We start from the raw sequence: 27,068 nt of genomic DNA, 5'->3' as shown, positions 1-27,068 counted from the left end.
CTACATTCTAATTGGTTCAGAGTATTGTGTATGATCTACTAAAACAAAACAATAGCCCTGTGCATGCCAGTAAATAGGCCCAATGAGGTCCATACCAATACACTCAAACAGGACACAAAGGCCCTTTGGAATGGTCATTTGGTTTACTAACTGCTATCCAGGCTGGATGCACACCTCTGACACCCATCTCCTGGAATGCCTGGCCAATACAATTGACCTTTAACTCGATCCAGAGTTTTCTCATATCCTCTGTGACCAAATATCAGGTTATAATGAGCTGCCTGGAAGATTAATTCCCAGTGGGCTTTAGGCTCCAAAAACTGGGTGTGTTTCTCTGCAGTGGGAGTGTAACGCCTCACTCTGTACAATCTATCCTTCATTACAAAATGGGAGTTGGCTATGCTACATTAGGGCTGGTGCTACTTCCCCAGTAGAAGTGTCGGATAGCCTGGCATTGCTGCTGAACACAGCACAGATACCATCCTAGCTATCGTAAGCATATCCCCAAGGATTGTCCCACCAGTTTGTTAAACCCGTGCCAATCCGTCTCAGGACCCCTAAGGGGCAAACGTAACTCAAATAAAAGTGCATAATACTAGATTATTGAGCTCAACTGAAAACACCAAGGGAATCTAATTCTGGGAATGTATCAGGATATTTTTATGAATTTGGTGTGCATTCAAAAAACAAGAACAAACTGGTGCTATAAAACAAAAGTTTATTTTCATGTAGTTTTTTAAAGCCAAAATGTACTTTGTGTAAACACATAAAAACACAACAAGAAATTCATATATGAGGAAGAAAAAAGACACAAAGCCAGAACTCCAATGAGTTCACCATCTTGCCTTTAAAGATGGTGAAAATACTGATGTAGCAGACAGGTGCTTCCCTGGTTCACCTTTATCATTTTGGCAATGACTGTAGAGAAAAGAAAGAGAAAGGAGAGCTTCAGATTTTCTCTGCAAATATTTTTTTTGTGTATTTCTGTGTGTCTGTATTTCTATGACTTACGATCCTTGACCCACTGAGCGTTTGGATCAGCACAAAGCTGTCCTTCCTTTGTGTTGAAACTGGAAATAAAAGAGAGAAGGTCATACAGATTGTATGTGTTTATGTTTTTCTGGAGGACAACATGTTTTGACTTACATTATAGCCTTCACACAGCGACCTGATGCAGCCTGCTCACGATACGTTTGTCCCATCACCATAGTGCTCAAATCGCGTTGGGTGACGCTAGTGCAGCATGGTCGCGGTACTGTAGGAAGACGATGAGCTGAGAGGAAGAAGGTTAAAAATTAATTTCTGGATTGAGAAAAGTCTTTATGAAAATCAAAGTGAATGCCAATGTGACCATTAAACAAATATTAGTCATGCAAGTTAATGGCCTTTTTTGTTCCCAACATTAGGTACTTTTTGCAGTGATCTCGCATAGAAAACTATGCCGCACGTATATAAAACAGGTCCGCAGCTCCGAACCGTAGTAAAGGGACCTCTGGCCAATACATCGGGTTCCGTGTCGGGCTCGTAGCCAAAAACTAGCTTTACTTTGTTGTCTGGGTCAACTTTGCTAGCGAGAGACAGAGAGAGGCGTTGAAAGGCTGCTCCAACGTAACTTATTGTTTCGGAGGAAAACACGAACACAGTGTACAGACGAGCCTTAACAGCTTACTGACAACTTGGCTCGTCAGGCACTCTTTTTGGCTGCAGTGGTTATCATTATACAGTGGGATACAAAAGTTTGGGTAACGTTGTTAATAGTCATTATTTTCCTGTATAAATCGTTGGTTGTTACAATAAAAAATGTCAGTTAAATATATCATATAGGAGACACACACAGTGATATCTGAGAAGTGAAATGAAGTTTATTGGATTTACAGAAAGTGTGCAATAATTGTTTGAGTTTGATGAAAAACAGCTTCATGAGTCCGATTTTCTGAAGTTGTGAATCACATATTCTCACTATTCTGGTAGTTACTTTTATAACTGAGGCTATGTCCCTGTTCACTCAGAAACAGCATCAACATCTGCCTACAGAGTGAATTAGCTTGAAAGAAACCACTGCACACTGTGCCAGCATAGTAAGTTATGGAAACATAATATCCATCCATCCATCTTCATCCGCTTTATCCGAGGCCGGGTCGCGGGGGCAGCAGCCTAAGCAAAGAGGCCCAGACCTCCCTCTCCCCAGCCACCTCCTCCAGCTTATCCGGGGGAATACCAAGGCGTTCCCAGGCCAGCCGAGAGATATAATCTCTCCAGCGTGTCCTGCCCCGGGGCCCACCTCCCGGTGGGACGTGCCTGGAACACCTCACCCAGGAGGCACCCAGGGGGCATCCTTGTCAGATGCCCGAACCACCTCAGCTGGCTCCTTTCGATGTGGAGCAGCAGCTGCTCTACTCTGAGCCCCTCCCGGATGGCCGAAATTCTCACCCTCATACATAATATGTATACTTTAAATATCATGATGATTAACCAACAAGAATGTGACTGATATAAAGATTAATGGTAAAAGAAACTATGAGAGTCCTTACAGAGTAGTCATTTCCAATAAAACCAAAGAAAGCTAGGCGCCTTAGTCAATGGTGTAATCAGTTTTACGTACTTTCTCTCTTTTTGTCCTTTAGGAAAGTAAGAGCACAGTTACCTTCAGAGGAGTGGCAGCACACACACATTGAGAGCAGGAGGAGAGTGATGGAGAGGATCTTCACAGACATTTTGACCGGTGGTCCGATTTGCTGATCAGGCTATAACAAAAAGTTCATCAGTGCTTGGATATTTATTGGTAAGGGTAGGAAGATTTGCAGGAAAAAGAAGTGACGGCGGGTTATTTTAATACGTGTTTATTTGTGTGTGTGGTTGTATCATAATCACACCTCCGCCTCTAAATAGAGAAACTTTAATATTTCAAACCGCCAACTGCTTGCTGAAAGCTTTCCGAGAAATAGCCTCACATTAGGAAATGCACAGACATGTCTTATGGTCTACAGCTTGATTGATGCCAACAGTGTGTGCATTGTGATTATTGACGAATCTAAACCACCCACTCATCTGAGTAGAGTCCTTTTTTTCTCCTCCTGTACCCGATGTTGTGTATTTTATTTTATTTTTTTAAATGTTACCTATTCCGACCTGTCTTCCCTATGTGATGTTTGATGTTTTGATGTTGGCTCAAAAAATCTCTAGACCCAGCAGTCTTAGCTAATTATAGGCCAATCTCCAACCTTCCTTTCATATCAAAAATCCTTGAAAGAGTAGTTGTCAAACAGCTAACTGCTCATCTGCAGAGGAATGGTTTATTTGAAGAGTTTCAGTCAGGTTTCAGAGCTCATCACAGCACAGAAACAGCTTTAGTGAAGGTTACAATAATCTTCTTATGGCCTCTGACAGTGGACTCATCTCTGTACTTGTCCAGCTAGATCAGGGGTCGGCAACCCTAGGCACGCGAAGGGTTAACTGATGGCACGACCATAGCTGGACTGATCATACTGGGCATTAACTCGGTGGGCCGATGGTGATTTTTCGTTTTTATGAGCCGATGTTTGTTTTTGGTTTTTTTTGTAACGTTATAAACAATGAAAGGTGGTGGATTGGCCAGATGCTGGCTGGTGTGTAAAACTAACTCAGTTGTTTGGTGGTGGCTATGGCGGTGCTTCCACAGACTCAGTAACATTAGCAAGTGGTGGAGGCCAGCAGGTGAGGGAAAGGTGAAGCAAGAGGAGGAGAGACCCGAGGCGGCCGCTGGTCCGAGTGTCAGGTGAACTGAACTTCAGGTAAGAAGTTATGACCTGCAGTCTATCTGAGTCAGATATAAACCAAGTTTAGGTGGAGTTTACTTTCGTTGTGCTGAGTTTTTACAGTCAGTTACAATAACTCTTACTGCGTACTAGCTAGCTGATCAGCTGATCGGCTTTTCTCTCATGTTTGTTTATCGCTCACTTTGCGCCAGAAAGCGTAAACCGGCGGATGTCACGCTAAACAACAGCAGCACTTTTAAGCTTGATCAGCTGTTGTTAGAATTTATTTAATATTAATTTCTAGTATCAGCTGATGTTTGCTGGAGCCACAGCTGTAAAAGCTGTTGGTAATTATGTTGGTTTGTATATCTGGTGAGAGGGAAACATGAAGATGAAACCAGGAGATGTCCTTACTGAATCATCAGAGCTGAACAGGTGATGGAGAAACAGGTTGTAGTGGGGCGGGGCCTACGGTGCTGTGCAGGGAAGGCGGACGCACCTGCACGGCATCTGCAATCACGCCCCGCCGACTTAAATTTTGTAATGGGTCTTGTGTTTGTTGTTGTTGTGATAATGTTAAGCGGGCAGCGGGAGAGCTCTGTGTGCATTGTGAACAGCAAGGAGACCAGAGATCAGATTAACATGTGTATCCCTGTATTAACAAACATGCCATATTGGCTTAGTTTATTTTTCTTATCATTGTTGTGAGGAGACCATAAATAGCATTTGCATTTTCTGTTGTACAGTTTGTTTGCTCTCATGGAGTTCTTGTTATGGATAAAAAGTGTCTCTTTTTGTTTTAAAATAGCTGATAACTATTCGCTGATAGCTGCCAACATCTGCAAACAAATATAATTCTATGAAGTTGTTCTATATAGTGTGAACTGTTAACCCTTTACAGCCGATCGGAGCGGGCACGCTCTGTTTTGCGTAACTATTTTTAAATCCCGGTAGCTCTGCAACCACTTAAGCTAGCACAATAATTTTTTTTGCATATGAAACTGGAGGAGTTGTACTTACATCTTATGCCATCAGCTTGTCCTAGGTCACAGTTTCCTTCCACATATAGCTTTGCAAAAACTGCATAAAAAGCACTTGCAGGAACAAAAACATGATATTCCAGAAACACGCTTCGCCGATCCATCAGCTGTTTGTAACACTTCCTACGTCCATCAGCGCGAACTATCACATGACCGCATGACCTGCCCGAAACCGGAAGTGACGTCATTTTGCGGAAATGTAGTTTTTTACGATCGGGTCCTTATGAGCTTGTGTTTTACTTGTTATGTGTTTTAAAAAGTTATGTTTGAGTTTATGACTTTCTGTGTCGTTTCTGGGATGCTTAGGACTCATATTGCACTGCTGGAAATAGTTTATTTTGATGCATATGCTGTTATTTTGCAAATTTGCACTATAATATTTATTTTCGTTTTTCCTGCAGTATATAAAAATTGGTGTATTTCAAAAATAAAACTATGAAGACACTCAAAATAAATTTCCTGTGGTGGGAAACTAGTTTGTGTAACTTTTTTGTATTTACAGTTTTGAGGGATAAGCCTCTTAAATTTCTCTAACTAGAAATATATGTTAAAAAAACAAAAACGATTTTCAATTTTTTTGTAGTTTATTGCACTTTTTTGCAATTTATGTAATTACTATGCACCTAATGCAGACATATTATTAAAGTTTGGGCTATAATGGTTGTATTGATGTATAGCAACTTGAAATGCTCCCAAAAATGGCTCCACAGCATGTAAAAATATAATATAAGCTCTGGCGAACTTGGTTCTATGGTAGGTCTTAAAGGGTTAATATAGAACATTATTACATTTATTGCTAATGCAATCATATCGTTAGCTTCATAGCATAAGTGCCTAAGTCATTGACTTAGGCAATTATGCTATGAAGCTAACGATATGGAACACTGACTTCTGAGGAAATTTTAAATGGCACTCGTCATCAAAAAGGTTGCCTACCCCTGTGCTAGACCTTAGTGCAGCGTTTGATACTGTTGACCATAATATCCTATTAGAGCGATTAGAACATGCTGTAGGTATTACAGGTACTGCACTGCAGTGGTTTGTATCATATCTATTTAATAGACTCCAATTTGTGCATGTAAATGGAGAGTCCTCTTCACACACTGAGGTTAATTATGGAGTTCCACAGGGTTCAGTGCTAGGGCCAATTCTGTTTACATTATACATGCTTCCCTTAGGCAGCGTCATTAGAAGACATAGCATAAATTTTCACTGCTATGCAGATGACACACAGCTCTATCTGACCATGAAGCCAGATAACACACACCAATTAGTTAAACTGCAGGAATGTCTTAAAGACATAAAGACCTGGATGGCCGCTAACTTTCTGCTTCTTAATTCAGATAAAACTGAGGTTATTGTACTCGGCCCTGAAAATCTTAGAAATATGGTATCTAACCAGATTCCTACTCTGGATGGCATTACCTTGGCCTCCAGTAACGCTGTGAGGAACCTTGGAGTCATTTTTGACCAGGATATGTCCTTCAACGCACATATTAAACAAATATGTAAGACTGCTTTCTTCCATTTGTGCAACATCTCTAAAGTTAGAAATATCCTGTCTCTTAGTGACGCTGAAAAACTAGTTCATGCATTTATTACTTCCAGGCTGGACGACTGTAATTCATTATTATCAGGATGTCCAAAAAACTCACTGAAAAGCCTTCAGCTAATCCAAAATGCTGCAGAAAGAGTAAAAGAGTAAAAGAAAGAGTAAAACATTGCTCTCACTATGACCTCAACACTAGAAACAAGCATAGAGGACACAACGTTGGTCTGCAGTGGAGTAATGTGTTGTTTGCGAACAAACTACTTCCTTGTGCCATCAGGGAGACGGAATCTTCAGCCAGTTCTGCTGAGAATCCATGCAGGCAGAGAATGTAGTTTGATGGGCGCACCATGTTGTCAGTCACATGCAGACAGACGTAAAAGAAGGAAGGGGGGAATGATGCTCCGAGGAAAGCGAATGTTGTGGTACAGGCGTGTTGATAAAAAGTGAATAAATGAGGAAAAAAAGAAAACGGTGCAGCATCTGATTTAAATGGTAAATGGTCTGTATTTGTATAGCGCTGTACTAGTCCCTAAGGACCCCAAAGCGCTTATACATATTCACACACACATTCACACACTGGTGATGGCAAGCTACATTGTAGCCACAGCCACCCTGGGGCCCACTGACAGAGGCGAGGCTGCCGGCAGCTGTGATGTATGAGACTGCAAAGCTGAGTCCAGAACTGTAAAATGAGGAGCTAGCTAAAAAAGTCCACACTTTCATTTTAACTGTTTTCCCGATGCAAAGGATAAAAGACTTTTATCCAGGCCTTAAATCCTCCCTAGTAGCACATGCATAAAAGGCTATAACTCTTCACTGTAGATAATCTCCCCACGTGGCCCACAGCTCAGCGAGAGGAAGGCTCAGTGTACCTGTCTACATAATATTAATAAATGTAAAACGTGTTTTGTCTCATTCCTCTTCCGTGAATACTTTATTTGGTTACTTTGTTTACTCCAGTTTAATATTTCTGCACCTTTTGTTAACTTTGCTTCCTTCATTTGACGTGGTAGTACGGAGGTACATTTATCTTACTTTCTGTCTTAACGAAACCTTGAGAGCTTCTAGGTAAAGCAAAGATAAGATAACAGGAATAGTTTCTTTTCAGTTTTTTTATTATTTGAGTGTAAGAAGTGGTTTTTTGTGAAGTATCTTTCTGAATTTGATGGTGTGATGGGGTGACTGCTTAATGAATGAGTGGTTGAAAAGTTCACATTTTGTATGCTTACAAATTTCCCCACCGTGGGATCAATGAACTCTAATCTTACATCTCATAATATATGAACGAAACCATTAATAATGGTTGAAAAAATATCAAGCAGGTTTCATAATAAATAATATGAGTGTGCAGAATCAAATTTCTTTCTCTGTATCATAAACCATGTGGTTCCTCAGCTCCTCTCAAAATACACTCTAAAAAGTAATTAATGGGATCTTTAGTCATTACTTACATATATATGTTGTTGTGAAATGAAAAATCAAGTTCATAAATACTGTTAGACTTCCTAATTAAAATTTTTATTTTATTGAGTTCGGGTGACACATAAATTATGCCTCTTTACTCAATATATAATCGTGATTTGTCTGAATTTAAAATCTTCTTTTAATCAAAAAACAATATAATTTTAAGTTCTGTCGATGTAAAATACAACTTGATGACGTGTAAACAGCTCACAGTTCCCTTCTTCTACACAAGCGGACATATTCAACAGCACGTGTTCAAGGTTTATCAAGAGCTGTGTTCATCGCGAACGGTGAGTAATTTTATGCGAAATTACACATATCTGCAGTCGCTCTGGATTTTGTTAGTTTACTTTAAAACAACGACGTAACATACATAACATACATCTTAGCTTGCCCCCGCGTTTGTGTGTTTTAATATACACACAGCAGCTAATTCCGCGATAGCATAAATTGTTGGGCTCTTTTTGGAAAATTTAACACTGACGTTACTCTAATGCAGACCACTGTAATTGTCTTATAATTTTTAAAAGATAGCGGACGTTGTTCGCCCCGGCGCAAACTACTATGCTAACGTAGCTAGCCAAGCTAAGTTGTGTTCACTGTGATTTTATTTTTGAAATGTGAAATTTATTTTTTGAAGGGAAGCATTTTATGTTAGTAATTGTTAAGAAACGCTTCTAAATTTTCGTAACGTTACGGGGTGAAGTTCAACCCCATTGGCTTCTGCGCAGGAAGTGCGGTCGCCATTAGTTCGGTGTGTCTGTTGACCGCTAAGAGCGGTTCTTCACCGGCTGCTCGGCCTATTTTCACAGGTAAAAGACCAGACTTAAGTGCACTGTGCCGCATATGGTAGGCTAGTTAGCTGTCCCTAATTTTTGGGTACTTTCCGTGTTTTGTAGAGACGTAGAGGCGACGTGCATTGGCACTGGCTGTAACATTGATATGCCTCAATAAAGGTTGAAAGTAAGAAAAAAATCAATAGCGGGCCGCCATCTTGGTTGGGTCCCCATTCGCCACCAGTGCATTTTTTCTACTGAGGAATGTATTCACCCATGGTAAATAAGGAAAATGTTTAAATATTTTTCCAAACAGATAAGGCAAGAAAGGTCAATAATCCCACATATGGTTTCAGTAGTATGCCAGTTTTTGCAACACTAGAGTGCACAAAAATGACCATAGCTGCTGACTCAGCATTGATTCCAATTTGGTTTTGGAGAATGAAATGAAAACAGATCAAGTGGGATTATTGACATTGTAGCTTGTGTATAAAAAAGTTTGGTTTTTTTTTCGTATTTACTGTCAGAAATGATTCTGTCCTGTCATGCCACACCTTATGTTTGCTTTTGTTGATAAAAAAAAACTATATATATATATATATATATATATATATATATATATATATATATATATAGCTCCTTACCATGCATGGAGGGTTTCACCCCAAGTCCAGCACCCTGAGGCTGTACGCTAAGCGGAAGGAAGGGGGCCAGGGACTGGTGAGTGTCAGCACCACAGTCCAGGATGAGACAACGAACATCCAAGAATACATTGGGAAGATGGCCCCAACTGACCGAGTGCTCAGTGAATACCTCAGGCAGCAGAAACCCAAGAAAGAGGAGGGAGACGAAGAACCATCATGGAAGGACAGGCCCCTGCACGGTATGTACCACCGGCAGATAGAGGAGGTGGCTGATATCCAGAAATCCTACCAGTGGCTGGACAAAGCTGGACTGAAAGACAGCACAGAGGCACTAATCATGGCAGCACAAGAACAAGCTCTGAGTACAAGATCCATAGAGGCTGGGGTCTATCACACCAGGCAAGACCCCAGGTGCAGGCTGTGTAAAGATGCCCCAGAGACAATCCAGCACATAACAGCAGGGTGCAAGATGCTAGCAGGCAAGGCATACATGGAACGCCATAACCAAGTGGCCGGCATAGTGTACAGGAACATCTGTGCCGAGTATAACCTGGAAGTCCCGAGGTCAAAATGGGAGATGCCCCCAAGGGTGGTGGAGAATGACCGAGCTAAGATCCTGTGGGACTTCCAGATACAGACGGACAAAATGGTGGTGGCGAACCAACCGGACATAGTGGTGGTAGACAAACAGAAGAAGACGGCCGTAGTGATCGATGTAGCGGTTCCGAATGACAGCAATATCAGGAAGAAGGAACACGAGAAGCTGGAGAAATACCAAGGGCTCAGAGAAGAGCTCGAGAGGATGTGGAGGGTGAAGGTAACGGTGGTCCCCGTGGTAATCGGAGCACTAGGTGCGGTGACTCCCAAGCTAGGCGAGTGGCTCCAGCAGATCCCGGGAACAACATCGGAGATCTCTGTCCAGAAGAGCGCAGTCCTGGGAACAGCTAAGATACTGCGCAGGACCCTCAAGCTCCTCTGGTAGAGGACCTGAGCTTGAAGGATAAACCGCCCGCAGGGGCGTGCTGGGTGTTTTTTATATATATATATATATACAGTGGGGCAAAAAAGTATTTAGTCAGCCACCGATTGTGCAAGTTCCCCCACTTAAAATGATGACAGAGGTCAGTAATTTGCACCAGAGGTACACTTCAACTGTGAGAGACAGAATGTGAAAAAAAAATCCATGAATCCACATGGTAGGATTTGTAAAGAATTTATTCGTATTTTTTTTAATTTATTTTTTTTTTGAGTTAACACATTCCTCAGTAGAAATACATGCACTGGGGGCGAGTGGAGACCCCTCCAAGATCGCGGTCGTTGGGGATACACGCTCCAACAGACTGGCCCAGTCCATGTCACCTCTATGTATATTTGATCTATGGAAAGCCACGTTAGGCCTTCCAGCACCCAGTGTATTCAGGTCTATGTAGTTTTGAATGTTTGGTTCTAGCTCACACAGCTTTGACAGGTGAAACTTATTCACTGTATTGAAGACTCACAGGTGAAGTTGAAAATACCATCTTTTGTATTTTTGTGCAGGCACAACTTTCTGGTGTTATACACTGTCCTGGCGTTGCAGATCTAGGGGTTCCAGTTAAGACGTGGTCAGCCTTCTAAAGAAAGTGGGAATCTCACCAAAATATTCAGTTACTTTGCTGTGTTTCTTGCCAGGACAAAGGCTCAAACCATCATCTTCTCCTGGTATCGAATACCAAGGGACCTTCTGAAGTAAGCTTTAACAAGTAAGCTTGAATTGAGTAATTCAGAATCATGAAGTATGGATTGGCCTTGCAAAATCTGTAAATTTGCAACCTCCACTAAGGAAGAGCTGATGAAACATTATAGGTTACGCCATATCCCCAGTGTACAGCCTCTGCCATGTCCTTACCTAGATTGTTTTTGTTCATTTAAGTCATGGGGTAGCCTAAAATCACACATATCAAGGAAACACTCAACTCACTCAACAATGAGAACCTCTGAAATACTCAGTTTCTGTTGTCAGTTCTGTAATGTGGGCACATTTTCCACTGAAAAAGAGTATTTTGAACACCTTCTATTTTTTTCTATCAATCAGGACAACACAGTTGAAAAGCGCAGAGAAATTGCTATTCGCTGCCTCATAGTCTATCTTGGAGAGAAGGAGGAGGATCTTTTCAAACAATACAGCGCAAGTACTTGAGTTGGTTTTTAATTTTTTGTTTAGTTTTGAATGCATGTCTCTGTTGGGTCTTTGTGTTTTGTTCATTGGATTTTCTGTTCAGGGTTGAGTATTTAAGTCATTCAGTGCCATAGACGTCTTTAGACGTCAAAATGAATCCGAACGCTCTACTGAGAACGAGTATTGTGGCGCGATTTTTGATCCAGCTCGTCATTTCGAGCTTGAGGTGTCTGCAGCCTGACGTCATGGTTTTTCTAGCGATTCCAGTGAACATGAACCGGATTTATCTGACCAGTATCTCCTGTTAGAAACTTCTGAAGGCAGCAGGGACCAGAATAATGAACGATTTGCTGCATAAAACGCACAGAAATTGTTGATAGACGAACCGATGGCCGGGTGGGGGGTGAACAGACTAAGTCGCGCACTCACTTGTGCACATGCGGGAGTAACACACACACACAGACTCTCTGAATCATAAATCAGTCGCTTTTTTCTTATATATTTTTCAAATGTTGAAATTGTCTATAAACAACTATTTTTATACAAAAAATAATCTGCCAAAAGTACATTTTTACAGGTGATTTTTTTACTTCATAGTAGTAAAACATAGTTGAGATGTTGCATGAATCATTGAAACACGAAATATTTACATCAAAGTCACTGATCTGCTAGAAAAACCTATTTACACAAAGCGCTTTTGATCCAGAAACAGGTGTTTTGTCATGAAAGTTTCTCTTTTCTACTGCAGATTTCTAAATAACAGAGGTAGAAACATTTTTTTTTGCTGCTGAAAGAAGAGAGACTCATTTTTGTCATGGTGGTTTCAGAATTCACATAGTCATAGAACAAAATATTCTGTGAGCCTTCAAAATCAGTGAAAAAGCTAAATATCTCTGGCACTGAGGGGAGTATGAAATCTGAGAGTGGCTGGCACTGAATGAGTTAAGGGACATTCCAACCCTAAGTGAAGATATGTCTATTGCCATGTATAAGTGAGAAAAAAGCATTTCAGAATTACAATCCGAAGATGTTTATTGCCATTGTCATTGAACATAATTTGCTGAATAGAAACCTGTTTACGTGATAAGGTGCAACATAAACACACAGGATAAAAAATTTTGTAGCCAGCGCAGTCATTTTCCTGATCTGGCAGCAGCTTTAGCAGAGCATAAACAATGGAAGTGAATGGCAGGTACTAGCATTTTGTGTGCAAAAGTGATTAAAATCACTCAATAATGATACCAAGTATTCCTGGGGAGCTCAACAATCATGCTGACTGCAAATGAAAAGTATGAATTGACATGAAGGATTTTCAGGAGCCGATTTAGACTCCACATGGTTATAACACAGCAGTTGAAGCCACTGCCGACCAGTGTCTATAAACCAACATGCTATTTGTGCAATATTTCTTCAACAAATCAAAGACCCATCCATTGTTACTGCAGCTTACCATGCTTGTATAGTAGTGGCTGTGTGTGTTTGTTTATGGAAGCTGGAGGCTTTTCCAACTGTTGCGTTATATCCATGCACCATGCAGTGGATGTTTACAGCGGTGTTTGTTGTAACTGCAATGTAGTCTCAAGTCTAAATCAGCTTCTGCAAATCTTCCGTGTTACTTTTGCACTTTTCATTTGCCGTGAACATGATTACTGAGCTCCCAAGAAATATTTGTTTTCATTACTGTTTTCATTTTTGTTAGTCATTTTAATCACTTTTGCACACAACATGCTAGCACCTGCTATTCACTTCCATTGTTTGTGCTCTGCTAAAGCAAATGGATTGCTTCCGGATCAGGAGAATTAGTGTGCTGTTTACAAAAGGCTTGTTTCTCACTTTCTAACTGTGGCAATATGGCAATAGATAAAATTTCACTTAGAAGTGGAATAACCCTTAAAAATGATTTATTAGATTTTCTTTTCAAAGTGGAAAAACAAAACTGTGAAAAACAAGACATTTTTTATTTTAAACGTTGGATTATGGTTTAATTTAGCTTTTAAAAATTACAGAATGACAAAGTAAAATCACTGAAAAACACAAAAGACAACCTGTTTTGGCTTATTTTCCTACCTGTAGTAGTTCATTCCCTTATGCACGTCATCCTGAAGTGCTTGAGCTATGTATTTTATACATCCTAACATTAATTTCTCCTACAAGGATGAGGAGGAGCTCAATGCAGACCTTGCAATGCAAATCATGAAGATTGCTATCATTGGTGATGGGCCTCCAACCATCATCGTTGAGGGATCCAAGATCCTGGAGAGGATTGATGTTGCCAGATCCTGTGCTTTGATGATGGGAGTAATCTACGCTCTGAACCTTACCTATCCCAAGCAGCTGAAATTTACCTTTGAGGTATTTCAAAAGCTATGCCTTGAGCTTGATGGACAAAAAGCCAGCTCTAAAGTAATGAATCTTAAGTTTGGTATTTTCTAGAGCAGACTTGATAGACCATTCGTGAGTGAGTTTCACAAAAACCTTATTCCTGCATTTCTGGCACTACTTCATTGTGTTTTACTAAATTTTAAAGCGCTGTTCTTAAGTCTTCTGAGTTAATGGTTTGCTGTGTCTTAAATGCTGTTATTTGCACATTTTTAAGGAATGCGTTTAATTTCTCCCATGACCTGTGTTCTGAGGGTATTGGTGTGTTTTAAAGTTTGTGTAATGCCCTCTTTAGCTGGCCTTAATCTTGAGGGTGAAAAGTCAAATATGGAAGAGAATCAAGAATACTTTGTAAGAGTGCTGACAAAGTTGAATGAAAGAAGCTTTGCTCATTTTATGTTTAAATTAGTGCATTTAATGTATAGCAGCCTGTCATCTTTTGTTTTGATTCACTGTCACATGTTAAAGTAAAAAAAAGAGGATTCAAGTAGTAGGTTTTATTACAATTTTAATACACAGTTCCTTAAGTTTCAGCGGGCAATTTGTGTTCTAGGAAACTGAAGCCCACAAATCTTGCACTTCGCACGCACGTTAAAGAATTGTGATGTTTGTTATTGTAATTAAATGGGTCTAACTCATTTGAATACATCTGTCTGAATTTCTATTCTTTCTGAGCACCAGGTACGAGTCCCTTAGCTGATGTCCAGGTATTTGGCATCACATCTGCCGCATTCAAACAAATACACACAACATCCATTTCTTTTTTCTGAAGGTCATGACACAAGCGCACACACAGCCCATGTTAAGGCTGACGTTCGTTTGGGGAAAAAAGTGATCGACAAGTTTCTAAGGTCTTAGAACCTTGACTTCTTTGTGGGCAGGCACCACCAAGCATGAGCCTGCCTACGCGGTAGTCATGGTTATAAGACACAGCCAAATGATCAAGGTTGTATTTTGGAGCGAATTAGCCTGCTGGGAAACAGGTAAATGGCCTTATAGAATCTCCTGTGGGACCAAAAAATGACTACACTGTAACCAAAATATCATATTTGACCAACATAAATACTATTTATGCCGACAGTTAAGTTCATTTTAATTATAAATGTGTTTTATTTTGATCAAAAAGTTACTTCACCATACATAAATATAATCTTGGATCAACTTAAATTCCTGTGTATTTGTTGACAATTATTAAGTTCATGTTACTCAGAATGTGGTTTTTTTTGTGGCCAAAAAGTAACTTCACTATACATAAAATTCACGTTGGATCAACTTAAATTTTTGTGTTCTAGTCGAAAATTATTAAGTTAATTTTACTTAAGAATGTTTTTAATTGTGGCCAAAAAAGCTACTTCACCATACTCAAAAATATTGCTTTGAATTAATGTTATTCTGCCAGAAGTTGGCTTAACTCAAAAATTCTAGTGGAAAACGTTAACATGTTTTTTTTATTTGAACCAATGTTTTACTTATTAGAGTGTAGGAAGGTGTAACTCTTTTCATCTATGTGCCAGGAAGTTTTCAGATATGACACCATTGGTAGATGTTTGTCAGTCTTTATGATCACACTTCCTTTCCAAATATGTTGTATGAGTCGGTTAGTGGTTTGTGGTTATCAAAACGGGTACATGCACAAAACGAGAATAAAAATCCAACTTAAATTACTAAAGATTCCACAAACAATAAAAATAAAGAAATTCAAAACCTACAAATATGTAGAAAGACAGAAAAGAGATACAAAATGACTTCACAGACAACCCTGCTAAGAGGTGCAAAGCTACGACAGACAGAAAACAACCATGGACATAGTCAAAAAAGACAAAGAACACGCACAATGTTGTGATGTGGTTTTTAATGTGTAAATAAAAATGGCCCAAAGCTTTTTAATACACCCTAAAATTGTTCTCCGAGAGCCAGAGCAGAGCTGTGCAGAGATGATTTTCAAAGTTAAAATTGGGCACATGGAACCAGACTGGATAACAGCAAACTGCATTCATCACGAATGTTATACTGAATCACATCGTGCTATATCTCCATCATCAGGCGGCGATGATTGGAAAGCAAACGTAGCCTATATTTTGCCTGATGGTTACAATGTTGCTGCTGGGGGGTTGCTGCTGCTGCTGAGAGTGCTGAAGGATCATTTTAGTGAAATATAAGTCCTCCAGAAAGGCAGGAAAAATCCCTGGAACTTACTTTAAAATGAAATATGTTCCCTAAAAAGTTGGACAGAACTACAGACCCATGACAGCCTTACCCAGTTAGCTAGCAGCTAATGACCGGCACTACTGTGTAGTTTATAAAAGGACAGACATTTTTTGTCGCACTTTTGCACACACAGCACGCTCATTTGTTTCAATTTGTTGTGAGGTTAGATACCATTGAGCGATCTTGGCATTGGCATCTTTGATTCGATGGTTGAACTGCAACAGAACGTGGTTCAGGAAGATGGTAAATGAGCATCTCGGGAAGTAAAGGATTTTTTTAACATAATCTTAATAAATGTAAATCCTCTTCCGTGAATACTTTATTTGGTTATTCCAGTTTAATTTTTCTCCAGTTTTTGTTAACTTTGCTTTCTTCATTTTACATTTGACATGGTAGTACAAAGGTACATTTATCTTACTTTCTGTCTTAATGAAACTTAGAAAGCTTCTAGGTAAAGCAAAGATAAGATAGAAGCAATAGTTTATTTCCTGTTCTTTTCACTATTTGAGTGTAAGAAGTGTTTTTTTTGTGAAGTATCTTTCTGAATTTGATGGTGTGATAGGGTGACTGCATAATGAATGAGTCGTTGGAAAAATTCTTTAAGCACATTTTGTATGATTATGAGACTTATATAATACAAGAAACAATACAAACACAGTGCTAGAGAGAGTGCTGGAGCTATACCAGTAATGTAAGAAGCCAGAGTGACAGTGTAATGGTGCAGCTACTGTGGAAGCACAACACATATAGTCTGACACACGCAGGCTTCTATTGTATCCCCCCCCCTGTACAGTGTCGGATAATCTTGGCTCACCATTGAGGACAGCACAGACACCACCTGTCATGATACTTCCCAAAACACTGTCCACACAATTTATTAAACCCAGATCAATCCATCCCAAGGGTTAAGGGATGCGTATTTCTCCACCCATTCTGCTTCATTCTGCTGCATACGCTGTGGGTCTGACATCCAAAGTGTAGGGGACACAGCTCATGCACCATGGACACAGCGTTTCTCATTTAATGCACGTTTCTTTATTAACACTGTTTACTGCTTTGTACAGTATTGCCCGGTCAGCTCTTGTAATTACACAGCTTGGTCCCAGCATGCGTCTGTCTGAAATAGGAGAGGCACAATATAATGATGACTCACAGCTGTGCCAGACACCTTTTTTATTTTTATTTTTTTAAATCACATAAACACAGAGTAAGCAGGGGAAAAAGCTGGAACTCCATTTAAAAATAAAGATCCCTTAAAAACAATTTGTTTCATGAAAGTCGACGCTAAGAATAAAATACAGGGTTACTCTACAGGTAAGAGTAAAAATCCTAATCTACTAATGTGAAAAAGGTTATAATAAAGTTACAATAAGAAAGTTCTCTGGTATGAATAAGACTTTAAAGGTGAGGCTAAAGAAAACACTGATGTAGCAGACAGGCAGCGATGCTTCACCACAGACTTTATGCTTCACACCTTCATCATTCTGGCAGTGACTGAAGAGGAGAGAGAGACAAAGGGGAGCTCTAGATTTTCTCTGCAAAAACTTTTCATGTATTTCTGTGTGTATTATTTGAGTGTGGGAAGTTGGTTTGCGAGAAATATCTTTCTGAATTTGATGGTCTGTGACTGCTTAATGAACGAGTGGTTGGAAAATTCCTTTAAGAACATTGTATACAATTATGATGCTTAAAAATCATAAAAATAAAAAGTGACAACGTTGGTTAGATCTTTGTCTGTCTTTAATGATCACGCTTCCTTTCCAAACATTTTGCACAAGTCTAAAAACGTTCCGAGCAATCAGATCTTGTGGTTTGTTCAGACGCAACTTTGCCAACCTGAGATGTACCAACATGTTTCTCTCTCTTTCTTTTTGTTTTTGTGTGACTTTAATATTGATATGTTAGCAAAATGGGAACATGTACAAAAAAAGAATAAAAACATACTACATACGAGACTACACGAAATAAACACAGACAGCACAATGACATAAAAAACAACTCCGACTGCATTTCAAAATGTACAAACATGTGGAAAGACAGCAAAGACACTGAATTTACAACACAATCAAACTGGTTACGAGGTGCAAAGCAACCATAGACAGAAACAACCATATACAAAATCGAGAACGGCAAAAAACACGCAAAATATTGTGTTTTGTTTTTGAAATGTTGAAATAAAAATATCATAAAAACCATTTTACACACCTTAAAATTGTTCTGCATCATTCTCTGACTGAACTCCAGGCTCTAACTAGGTGTTTATTTCCCTGCAGAAATATCAGCCAGCTATAACTGTAAGCATACTGGACATCGTTCAGATGCTAAATCATGTCTGGACTTTCTTAAGTTCATTTCAGTTTTCTGCAAACTTCAGGTGGGTTACATTTACACCTGACATAAACTATTTGTATGTTCTGTATCTCTGTGCTTTGCCTGTGTCATTTTTCTGTTGTGAAGATGGCAGACACTTGTTCAAGTGTACTTTTTCATTAATAAATGCTTCATAAGGCAAAAATAGGTCTCACCTTAGATGAGGTCAAAATAATTAACTAGGATCTAGTAACTCTCTGAATTAACCATGAATTACAATATGAAATAAATATTAATAAAACCTCTATCAACAGACACACACATTTACTAATACTTTACTAATGCTTGATGGTGTGACATTAATATAAAGTCTTGTGTTGACAGTTTTAATTTTCCAGTGTGCACATTATAAGATCAATGACTTCTCATTTCAGAAATACATTTCAGGTTTCTGACAGAAACTAAATATCCTCAGGAAAAATTGATTTGGATGTTCACAGCTAATTTCCTCCTTCATAGCAAAATTGGTATGGCCTGGATCTGACCCACACAATGTGCTTACACATGGCTCACGTACCACAAAGAATGATGGCCCTTTGGTGGCTCAGATCAACATGCTATATTCACCCAATCAGTTCCACTAAACTGAGTGCTTCCTAACTACATTCATACACAGTCACACTCTGCTGGATGCATCAAAGAGCGACTTTGGGTAGTATCTTGCCCGAGGATACTTGACATGCAGACTGGAGGAACCAGGGATCGAACCACTAACCTCCCAATCAATAGGGGACCTGCTCTACCTCCTGAGCTACAGCCACCCGGTGGTAAACATGAGTAAACCCTCACTAGTAGTGATGGGTCCAGCAACACTGACGCACCGACGCATGTATCAAGCTCACAGAGCGAAACCTGTATCGTGCGTGCGTCGCTTTAAGAAAAAGTCAGGTGATCGACACAGCTGCTGTATCGCTCATTGCCAACGCACCAAACTGTCTTTAAAGGGTACCGCATCTGCATCTGCCAACGGAATGAGTCGCCACCAAAAAACCCACAAAATTACTCTCACAAAGGTAAAATAAAATAAAAAATACACATCTCTCCATAACAAAATGGAGCCCGAAAGAAAAAGAAATGTTTCTGCTGTGTGGGATCATTTTGATCTTTTAACTGCAAATGTGGTAACTGTTTGTCTGTCTTTGTTTCAGTGTAACCTATCATAATAGGAAAAACAGCAATGAGACTTGAAGTGTAAATTATTTATTTCATTTTATGCAGGTTAAATGTCGCATCTGTTCTGCGGAGCTTTCTTACACAAACAAAAGCACCTCCTCAGTGTTTAAGCATTACAGAGCCAAACATGAAAATGAGGAGACAAACACACCGAGAATGAACACTGGTGGGCCTATATTGACACTGAACAGCTTTATCATCATTTTTTTTTTTATTAATATGTGTTTTATTATTTTGAAATCAGGCATCTAGGAATTCTGTTCTGGACCAGGCAGGCTGAATTTTATTATAAAGGACTGCCAACCCCTTAGTATTGTGAAGAGTGTCGGAGAGAAACATTCCAAGATCAGAGGATCGCTCTGTGAGCTTGATGCATGTGTTGGCGCATCAGTGTTGCTGGACCCATCACTACCAGCAGGTGTCAGTATGGAGCAACACAGCAACACTGTGTCGACACAGTATCGATACAGTTTGGGGAATGTGCTGAAACGCTTCACGAGGCCTCATCTACCCATCACTACTCACTATGTTTTGTGTACACTCACAAACCTGTCAAACCTGCATTTGAAACGTTGGCTACCAAGCAGTGTAGTATTGCAACACGGTATTTAGGTTTCTAACAAAAATAACAAAATAGGAACATAAATAGTGTCATCATTGCCAGACCTGGCCCACATCTAGTTGACATACACCCTGCCATAACACCAGTCAGTCAGAAGTGACAGCTTGATCCCGGATCTGGGCCAGACCTGGGCCACATAAACCAAACCACAATCAGGCCAGATATGGCATGCCATCAGACACACAGTGCCATCTATGCCAGGCCTGGCCCATATCTGGATAAAATACCACTTACCATGCCAGAAGTCAGCCAGCAGTGCCGACTTGACACCAGATACGGGCCAGACCTGTCTGCTATGTGGGATAGCTGTATTGGCTGTCCCATTATGACACTTTTATTTAGGCTTATATTTAAGGATATTTTGGTTGCTTATAGTTAAAAAGCAGCTTGATACTGACCTCATTACAGCTGATATGTATAGAATTTTTACAAACCATCCAAAAAGTTTCAATCAATGCAAAAAGCAGTGGAGTATCACATACCCCACACATACATGTCCGATTGAAAGCATTTATTTGTTTGTTTGATTGACTGTCATTGTTATCATGTTTTTGATAGAAGGGTTTAACACAATAAATAAAGGTTTTTTTCACATGCTGAAGAAACACATTTTTATTTTACTTCACTGGTTTCATACCATTGTGGAGGAAATTTCAGTTTAGAGTTCAGGTTGCAGTTGCAATAAAGAATTTTTTTTTAAACATTTTTTATTAAGTCTTAATAATTTGTCATAAATTTCATCAACAACCCTTTTTATGACAAGCACAAGGACAAAAATTATAATGAAATGCATGTCGGTGAAAACGTTTAGGTGAGACAAGATCCAATCAGAATTCAATAAGTTCTGTAGAGTGAGCCAATCCTTGTCCAGCAAGACGTGCACAATTTGATCCAATGAGCAAATTTTCTTGATCTGAAAATTCTTGGATGTTTAAGAAAAATTAAGGCAAATTAAAGAGTGTTGACATTTGTTTGTCGAGTTTGGAGGACATCATTCCCACAGCTCTTCCATCTAAGGAAAGTTTAAATATTTATATATTTGCCCTGAGAAAAATTCCATAGGAAGGAAACTTTCAGATGTCATAAAACTGCTTAATACTTACAAATAAACACTGACTTCTGAGCTGTTACCAGACTCCTAATTGCCCTCCTGTGTATACATTGTCCCTGCCTCCACTTGTCCTTTGTCACAGTGTGCTGCTCAGTTCACTGGTCTTAGTTCAGCTAAGTAAAGGGCTTGCCTTTTGTTACTTCCAGCTGCCTTCCTGTGTCCACATTTTAGTTGCTTTAGTGGAAAAATCATTTTGCACAATTGATGTAGAATTATCAAACTGATAATTAATCTCATAAATCATAACACACTGCTCTCCCCTATGCCTTTATAAGTTAAAAGCCTTGGCATCAGCAATGCTGGCGCTGCATTTGCTTGGTATTGGATCACTTTGAAATAATGTAAATAACTAACTATTACCAGTTTTTATCCACTTTTTAAAAAATGTAATTAATATAAATTTGTAACTGTACACACTTCTGTTATTACTGTTGCACACCTACAGTACCTTTACAGTCCACCAGAGGGCCCTTGTCAATACTTTGGATATCTCTGGTCCAAGTTATAACAAATCTGAATCCTTTCGTGGTAGCTGGTATACTTTTGAACCCAGGGTGAAATTCCCAGGGAGATGTTGTTGGGAATTCCGGTGTAATCTTAAACCTTTCAAGCTCTCAATCACCCTCTCACCATATTGTGTGTGTGTGTGTGTGTGTGTGTGTGTGTGTGTGTGTGTGTGTGTGTGTGTGTGTGTGTGTGTGTGTGTGTGTGTGTGCGCGCAGCATAACTGACACCTTAGAGAAGCATTGACTGGCATCAGTGTCGAGTGACAGAATATAGAAAACCTATTCCAGCCTCCTGATGTTTTATCACAGTTTATCACAGAGCACAAACGTCCTGCAGGGATTTAAAAATATCAGACATTGACTGGCCTTGCACTAGCTACGATCAAAAAAAGAGTTATGAAATCAGAGTTGCTTTAAATCAAAATCCATTTAAAACACCTTCTATGCGTAGCACTGCTGTGGGTGGAGCAGGGAACCAGGAGGAGCAGTCAGAATAGGAAGGTAGGTTTATGAACACGTGCAGGCACCTATCTGCAGCAGGGGCTACACACACGAATTGGCACAAACAGTAAAAAAAAAGGGAAGGGGGCCCAAAAACCCTGAGCTGTAACACCCCTCGCCTTAAAATACAACCTACAAGGGGTTTGCTTTTCTTTCACATGGAGCCATCAGGTATATCTCAGACACTTACTGTAATTATCTATGCTGAACAGCATATGAGGAAGTTATGTCTTTAGGAAGTGTGGGTTTCTTTTTAAGTGGTGGAATATTTGATGTTTATTGAACTCGGATGTGCTACTTCTTGAGCATCCTCCTGCATGAAAGCAGCGTCTGATTCTGTTGTGTTGACATCCACTTCTAGTTTAAATGTGCCAGATGTGGAGTGCAACAGAAGGATGATTTTGCACTCTGAGACACGCTCACACTACAGACTTTACTTAAAGTTCATCATTGGGCTAAGACATGGCTTAAATAGGTTGGACAAAAACATTCTAGTGTCCTACCATTCCTAAGACCCCGAGAAAAGAGCTCCTAGTGATCAAAGTGGGCTTCAGAAACTACTGCAGAACCTGCAGTAACTCTGATAACTTAAACAGTGTATCATATGGGGTTATACAGTTTGAGCTCAGTTGAAAACACCAGGGGATACCTGTTCTGGGAAATTATTGGGATATGTGTATGACATATTGTGAGAGTCTAATGGGTATTTAAATAGCAGGAAAATATTTGGACAATAATAAAGTTTATTTTTTTGGGTTTTTTTTCACATAAATACATAATAAACTGAAGTGCACATATAAGCAAGAAAAAGGTCAAAGAAAGACAGCGCTTAAATGCTAACTTTTAAAAAAATGGTTGGCACCATGAAAGACTGATGTCAAAACCAAGAATTAAATACAGGGTAACAGTAATATAATTAATCTGAAAGGTTTTTAGGAAGCATTCTCATTTGAATATATCTTTGAAAGTGAGGCCAAAGATGATACAGACAGGCAGCAATGCTTCACCAGAGAACTTGTGCTTCACTGCACCTTCTTCATTGTGGAAGTGACTGAGGAGGAAAGAGAGACAAAGGAGAGCTTTAGATTTTCTCTGTAAATACATTCAATGTGTTTGTGTGTCTGTGTGTTAGCACAACTTACGATTCTGGACCCACTGAGCGTCAGGATTGGCGCAAAGCTGACCATATTCTGTGTTGAAACTGTAAAAAAAGAATGTTTTAGAGATTGCATGTGTTTATGTTTGCGTGTAGGACAACATGTGCTGACTTACATTATAGCATTCACACAGGGATATGATGAAGCCTGCTCGCGATATGTCTCCCCCACCACCTCAGGGCTCATATCGAGGTTGGTAACATCAACGCAGCAAGGGCGTTTCTTCGTAGGACCACGGATACCTTAGAGGAAGGAGGTTAAAACGGATTTATCTTACCTGACAAAAGTCTGATTAGAAGGAAAACCAAAGTTAACTCCAGGTTTAAAATGTGATGAAACTCCTTACATCACTAAACACAACATAGCTGTTGAAATGTTACCTAAAATTACGTGACAGTAAGCAGGCTTTTTTGTGCATCACACATTTTACACTTTGATTATTCAAAGTAATTTTAACATTTTCATTCAAAGTGCATTGAAAATAGTAACTCATATGGACCTATGTTTTCGCAAAGTATGTTCTTCAACATCTTCATAAAACAGAAACAGTGGGCCAACAGAGTATTTGCAGTAGAAGGTCTCACCGCTTGGGGCTCATCTTAAGAATCTAGTAATTACGTTCATCATTGACAGTGTGTAACTGTTTTTGTTACCAGGACCATATTCCATAAATATAATTAAACAGAGGTGAGATTTGACTCCCGTTTTATATCTGAGACACTTACTGTAATTTTACATGTGGAACAGGAATGTGAGGATTTTATATCCCTACGAAGTGCGAAAGCTTCTTTTAAAGTGGTGGAATATTTGATGTTTATTGAACTTAGACGTTCCACTTCTTGAGCGGCGTCTGATTCTGTCGTGTTGACATCCACTTCCAGTTTAAATGGATGTGCCAGATGTGGATTTGATGAACAAAAGCTGGATGTTGTTCCAGAAATTACTTTTGCTTTCATTTTTTTTACTTTACCCAACTCCTACCCATCAAATTGAAATGTAAACAATTGGTAGACATGATCTTGCAAATGAATTTTCAGTCTTGAATTGTTCTTATTGTTATTAATTGTCAATAAAGAACATTGGCGAGAATATGAGGCAATAAGCTTCATTTATTAACATCATTCTTTTATCAAAGACAAAATTCAGATATGCAGCTAGCTGAATGGTGAACATCATTATCGCACATTTGCAACTTATCATGCTGTTCTGTCTCTGTGTCTTTCATTTCCTGTTTGTATTAAGACATTATCATAGTTATGCAATGAGTCACAATGTGCACCTCTCACAGCAGAAAGCTTGAAAACTAAACAGCATTAAGATTTGTTTACATAGTGCTCATATAGCTGAAATGGAACCCCTGCATCCACTGTGGTATTTTGTATGATAGTTGAATGGGTGGTGCGAGAGATGCTTAGCATCATGAGACAGAACCCATAAATCAAAGGAAGTACACATTTGCATGTAGATATGCATAAATGTATAATCACTATACATCAAATGAAAATATTTCCCAATCAAAAGAAAAGTCAGGAGAATGATGTAAAATCTCCTTCTCCTAAATTTCAATGTAAAGGACGCCTTTTAAAATGTCATGCCTGACTGCACGTTCAGGGATGTCTGGAGTTTGGTGGATAGAACGCAAGAGTGTAAATGCTGAAAAGACTGTTTAAAAGTACTGAATGAGCAGATACCAGAAGTAAAGGTTTGTGGTGAGAGAAACTAGCGGAGTCGTTGCCTAGTGAAACCCATGAGAGTCCACCCCCTTTCACCAAAAAGTAAGTAATTGCTGTAAAAGTAGCTACTTAATCAATTTTATATATCTTTAGATATAGTTACCTGCAGAGGAGCTGAAGCACACACACATTGAGAGCAGGAGGAGAGTGACGGAGAGAATCTTCACAGACATTTTCACCGGTGGTCTGGCTCACTGATCAGGTTGTAATTATGCGAGTTGATTCCTTAGCTATTTATTTATAAGCGCAGGAACATCTACAGGCGCGACTGATGACGTCTTTCTATAGGTTTGTATATTTGTGTGTGTGTCGTTGTGACATATCACACCTCCGCCTCCTGTCAGGAAGATTTTTCTATTTCAAACCACCAACATCTCACTCTGAGCTTTCCGAGAAACAGCCTCACATACACAAAGTTCACAGAAACTTGTGTACAGCCCAGTGACTGACTCACCTGCATTGTCATGAATGATGTCTATCTAGACCCCTGAAGATTTCAGTTTTTCGATTTTCACTGACAGTGACTGTTTATCTGTTGGAGTTCATAAGAAAAATAAACATGAATTGTTGTGATTGTTATGAATCAGGACTCAAATGGAAATAAAAGTAATGCATGATGACTCTGATGCACATTTCTCCACATTTGCATAACTGACTGACTTTTTGGGTCCTTATCGAGATACATTTAATCTTAAATCCTCACAACTTAAACCTTTTCTTGCAATCTAAACCATTAAATTAAATTCTTTTGATTTTCTTGTTTACATTAAGCTGTTAAGCTGACCCATTTGGATTCTTTTATTTAGGGTTGAATTTAGTGCTACAGGGGCTTGGGATCAATGTCCCTTTGAGTGAGACAAGCTTTAGTATTCAGACTGATGGCCTCTAATTTGACTGTAGAATACGTTGATGTACAGAGAACTTCATGGTCAATTCAATGACTGCACAGTGTCCACACTAGCGTTTTCAGTCGTTTTCACAGAGTTGTGCGTCCACATTGAAACAGATGAAAACGTTTATGTTCCAGTACTACGCATGCGGGATACGCAAGAAGATTTGACCTGCCTCATTTCTGTCTGCCTTTTTATTTACTTTCTGGCTCTTTGCAAAATGTCGAGCAAAAGCCCCGAGTTGGTGGAGACAATGAGGTGCAGTTGTTGGTGTGAGTAACACAAAACTACAAAGTTGCAAAAGCGAGTGAGAATTATAGAATTTAAGGAAAAGCTATCTGGAGCATGTACAGACTGATATTAATCTTTGATAGGGCTGTCAAAATTAAGAGCAAACAAAACAACTGCTGCATAATGCCCTCCGCTATCTTAGTTTAATTGGTCACATGACTGCATCATATGACCAACATGTGTCATCATTTTAGAAAGTCTGCGTTTTCACTGTCCACACTGTGACGCGAAAGCACCGTCTTCAAATGTATTCGTTTTCGAGTGCGTTTTCAGAACGCTGTGTTTTCGTCTCAGTGTGGACGGGAGGCCAAAACGGAGAGAAAACGATGCGTGTTCAAATGAAAATGCATTAGTGTGGACGTAGCCTTAGTGTAGACTGACTCCCCGTGTGGCCCACAGCTAGCACTAAATGTTGTAAGTTAAGTTGAGCTTTTTAATATAGTTTCTTTAGACCTTTGCAGAACTGTGTTCTAATAAAATCGATTAAAATCATTTATCTATCTAAGTTTCAGTTGTTTTTATCAGGTTTTCCCATTTTCAGCATCTCCAGCACTGTCTTTAAATATTAGATTTTTTACAATTTGTTTTTGTGAAATTGACTACTATAATCAGTCTATTACACTTCTACCTTCTAGTCCCTAAGGACACCAAAGCGCTTTATACATTCAGTCATCCACACACTGGTGATGGCAGCTACATTGTAGCCACAGCTGCCCTGGGGCGCACTGACAGAGGCGAGGCTACCGGACCCTGGGGCTA

The 27,068-nt window shown here is 39.5% G+C and overlaps 3 protein-coding genes across 3 annotated transcripts; 1 reads left to right on the top strand and 2 right to left on the bottom strand.

Moving 5' to 3' along the window:
* Positions 1-701: 701 nt before the first annotated feature.
* LOC113029420 (monocyte chemotactic protein 1B-like) lies at positions 702-3,183 on the bottom strand. Its single transcript, XM_026180283.2, has 4 exons — positions 2,645-3,183; positions 1,147-1,273; positions 1,012-1,070; positions 702-918 (listed from the first exon to the last, which is right to left on the bottom strand). Exons 1-4 carry the CDS (start codon positions 2,712-2,714, stop codon positions 848-850), a joined length of 327 nt encoding a protein of 108 aa, XP_026036068.2. The 5' UTR covers positions 2,715-3,183; the 3' UTR covers positions 702-847.
* Positions 3,184-9,211: 6,028 nt separating this feature from the next.
* LOC145431096 (uncharacterized) lies at positions 9,212-14,391 on the top strand. Its single transcript, XM_080306434.1, has 3 exons — positions 9,212-10,938; positions 11,285-11,381; positions 13,523-14,391. Exon 1 carries the CDS (start codon positions 9,212-9,214, stop codon positions 10,190-10,192), a length of 981 nt encoding a protein of 326 aa, XP_080162560.1. The 3' UTR covers positions 10,193-10,938; positions 11,285-11,381; positions 13,523-14,391.
* Positions 14,392-22,963: 8,572 nt separating this feature from the next.
* Positions 22,964-25,538, bottom strand: LOC113029423 (C-C motif chemokine 3-like). The gene is made up of 4 exons (XM_026180285.2): positions 25,232-25,538; positions 23,511-23,637; positions 23,381-23,439; positions 22,964-23,289 (listed from the first exon to the last, which is right to left on the bottom strand). The coding sequence occupies exons 1-4, from the start codon at positions 25,299-25,301 to the stop codon at positions 23,261-23,263; spliced, it is 285 nt and encodes a 94-aa protein (XP_026036070.1). The 5' UTR covers positions 25,302-25,538; the 3' UTR covers positions 22,964-23,260.
* Positions 25,539-27,068: the final 1,530 nt, after the last annotated feature.

Source organism: Astatotilapia calliptera, chromosome 9, assembly GCF_964374335.1.
Source record: "Astatotilapia calliptera chromosome 9, fAstCal68.1, whole genome shotgun sequence".
Classification (NCBI taxonomy): Eukaryota; Metazoa; Chordata; class Actinopteri; order Cichliformes; family Cichlidae; genus Astatotilapia; species Astatotilapia calliptera.
The sequence above is the reverse complement of the archived record's forward strand: the minus strand, read 5'-3'. Positions and strand labels throughout refer to the sequence as shown.

Excerpts from the sequence above, each read along its gene's own strand:
- LOC113029420 (XM_026180283.2), bottom strand. The coding sequence starts at position 2,714 with ATGTCTGTGAAGATCCTCTCCATCACTCTCCTCCTGCTCTCAATGTGT. Across the intron at positions 1,274-2,644 it reads GTGCTGCCACTCCTCTGAAG|CTCATCGTCTTCCTACAGTA; the intron begins GTAACTGTGCTC and ends TCTTCCTCTCAG. Across the intron at positions 919-1,011 it reads CGCTCAGTGGGTCAAGGATC|TCATTGCCAAAATGATAAAG; the intron begins GTAAGTCATAGA and ends TTTTCTCTACAG.
- LOC145431096 (XM_080306434.1), top strand. The coding sequence starts at position 9,212 with ATGCATGGAGGGTTTCACCCCAAGTCCAGCACCCTGAGGCTGTACGCT.
- LOC113029423 (XM_026180285.2), bottom strand. The coding sequence starts at position 25,301 with ATGTCTGTGAAGATTCTCTCCGTCACTCTCCTCCTGCTCTCAATGTGT. Across the intron at positions 23,638-25,231 it reads GTGCTTCAGCTCCTCTGCAG|GTATCCGTGGTCCTACGAAG; the intron begins GTAACTATATCT and ends CCTTCCTCTAAG. Across the intron at positions 23,440-23,510 it reads CCCTGTGTGAATGCTATAAT|TTTCAACACAGAATATGGTC; the intron begins GTAAGTCAGCAC and ends CTTTTTTTACAG.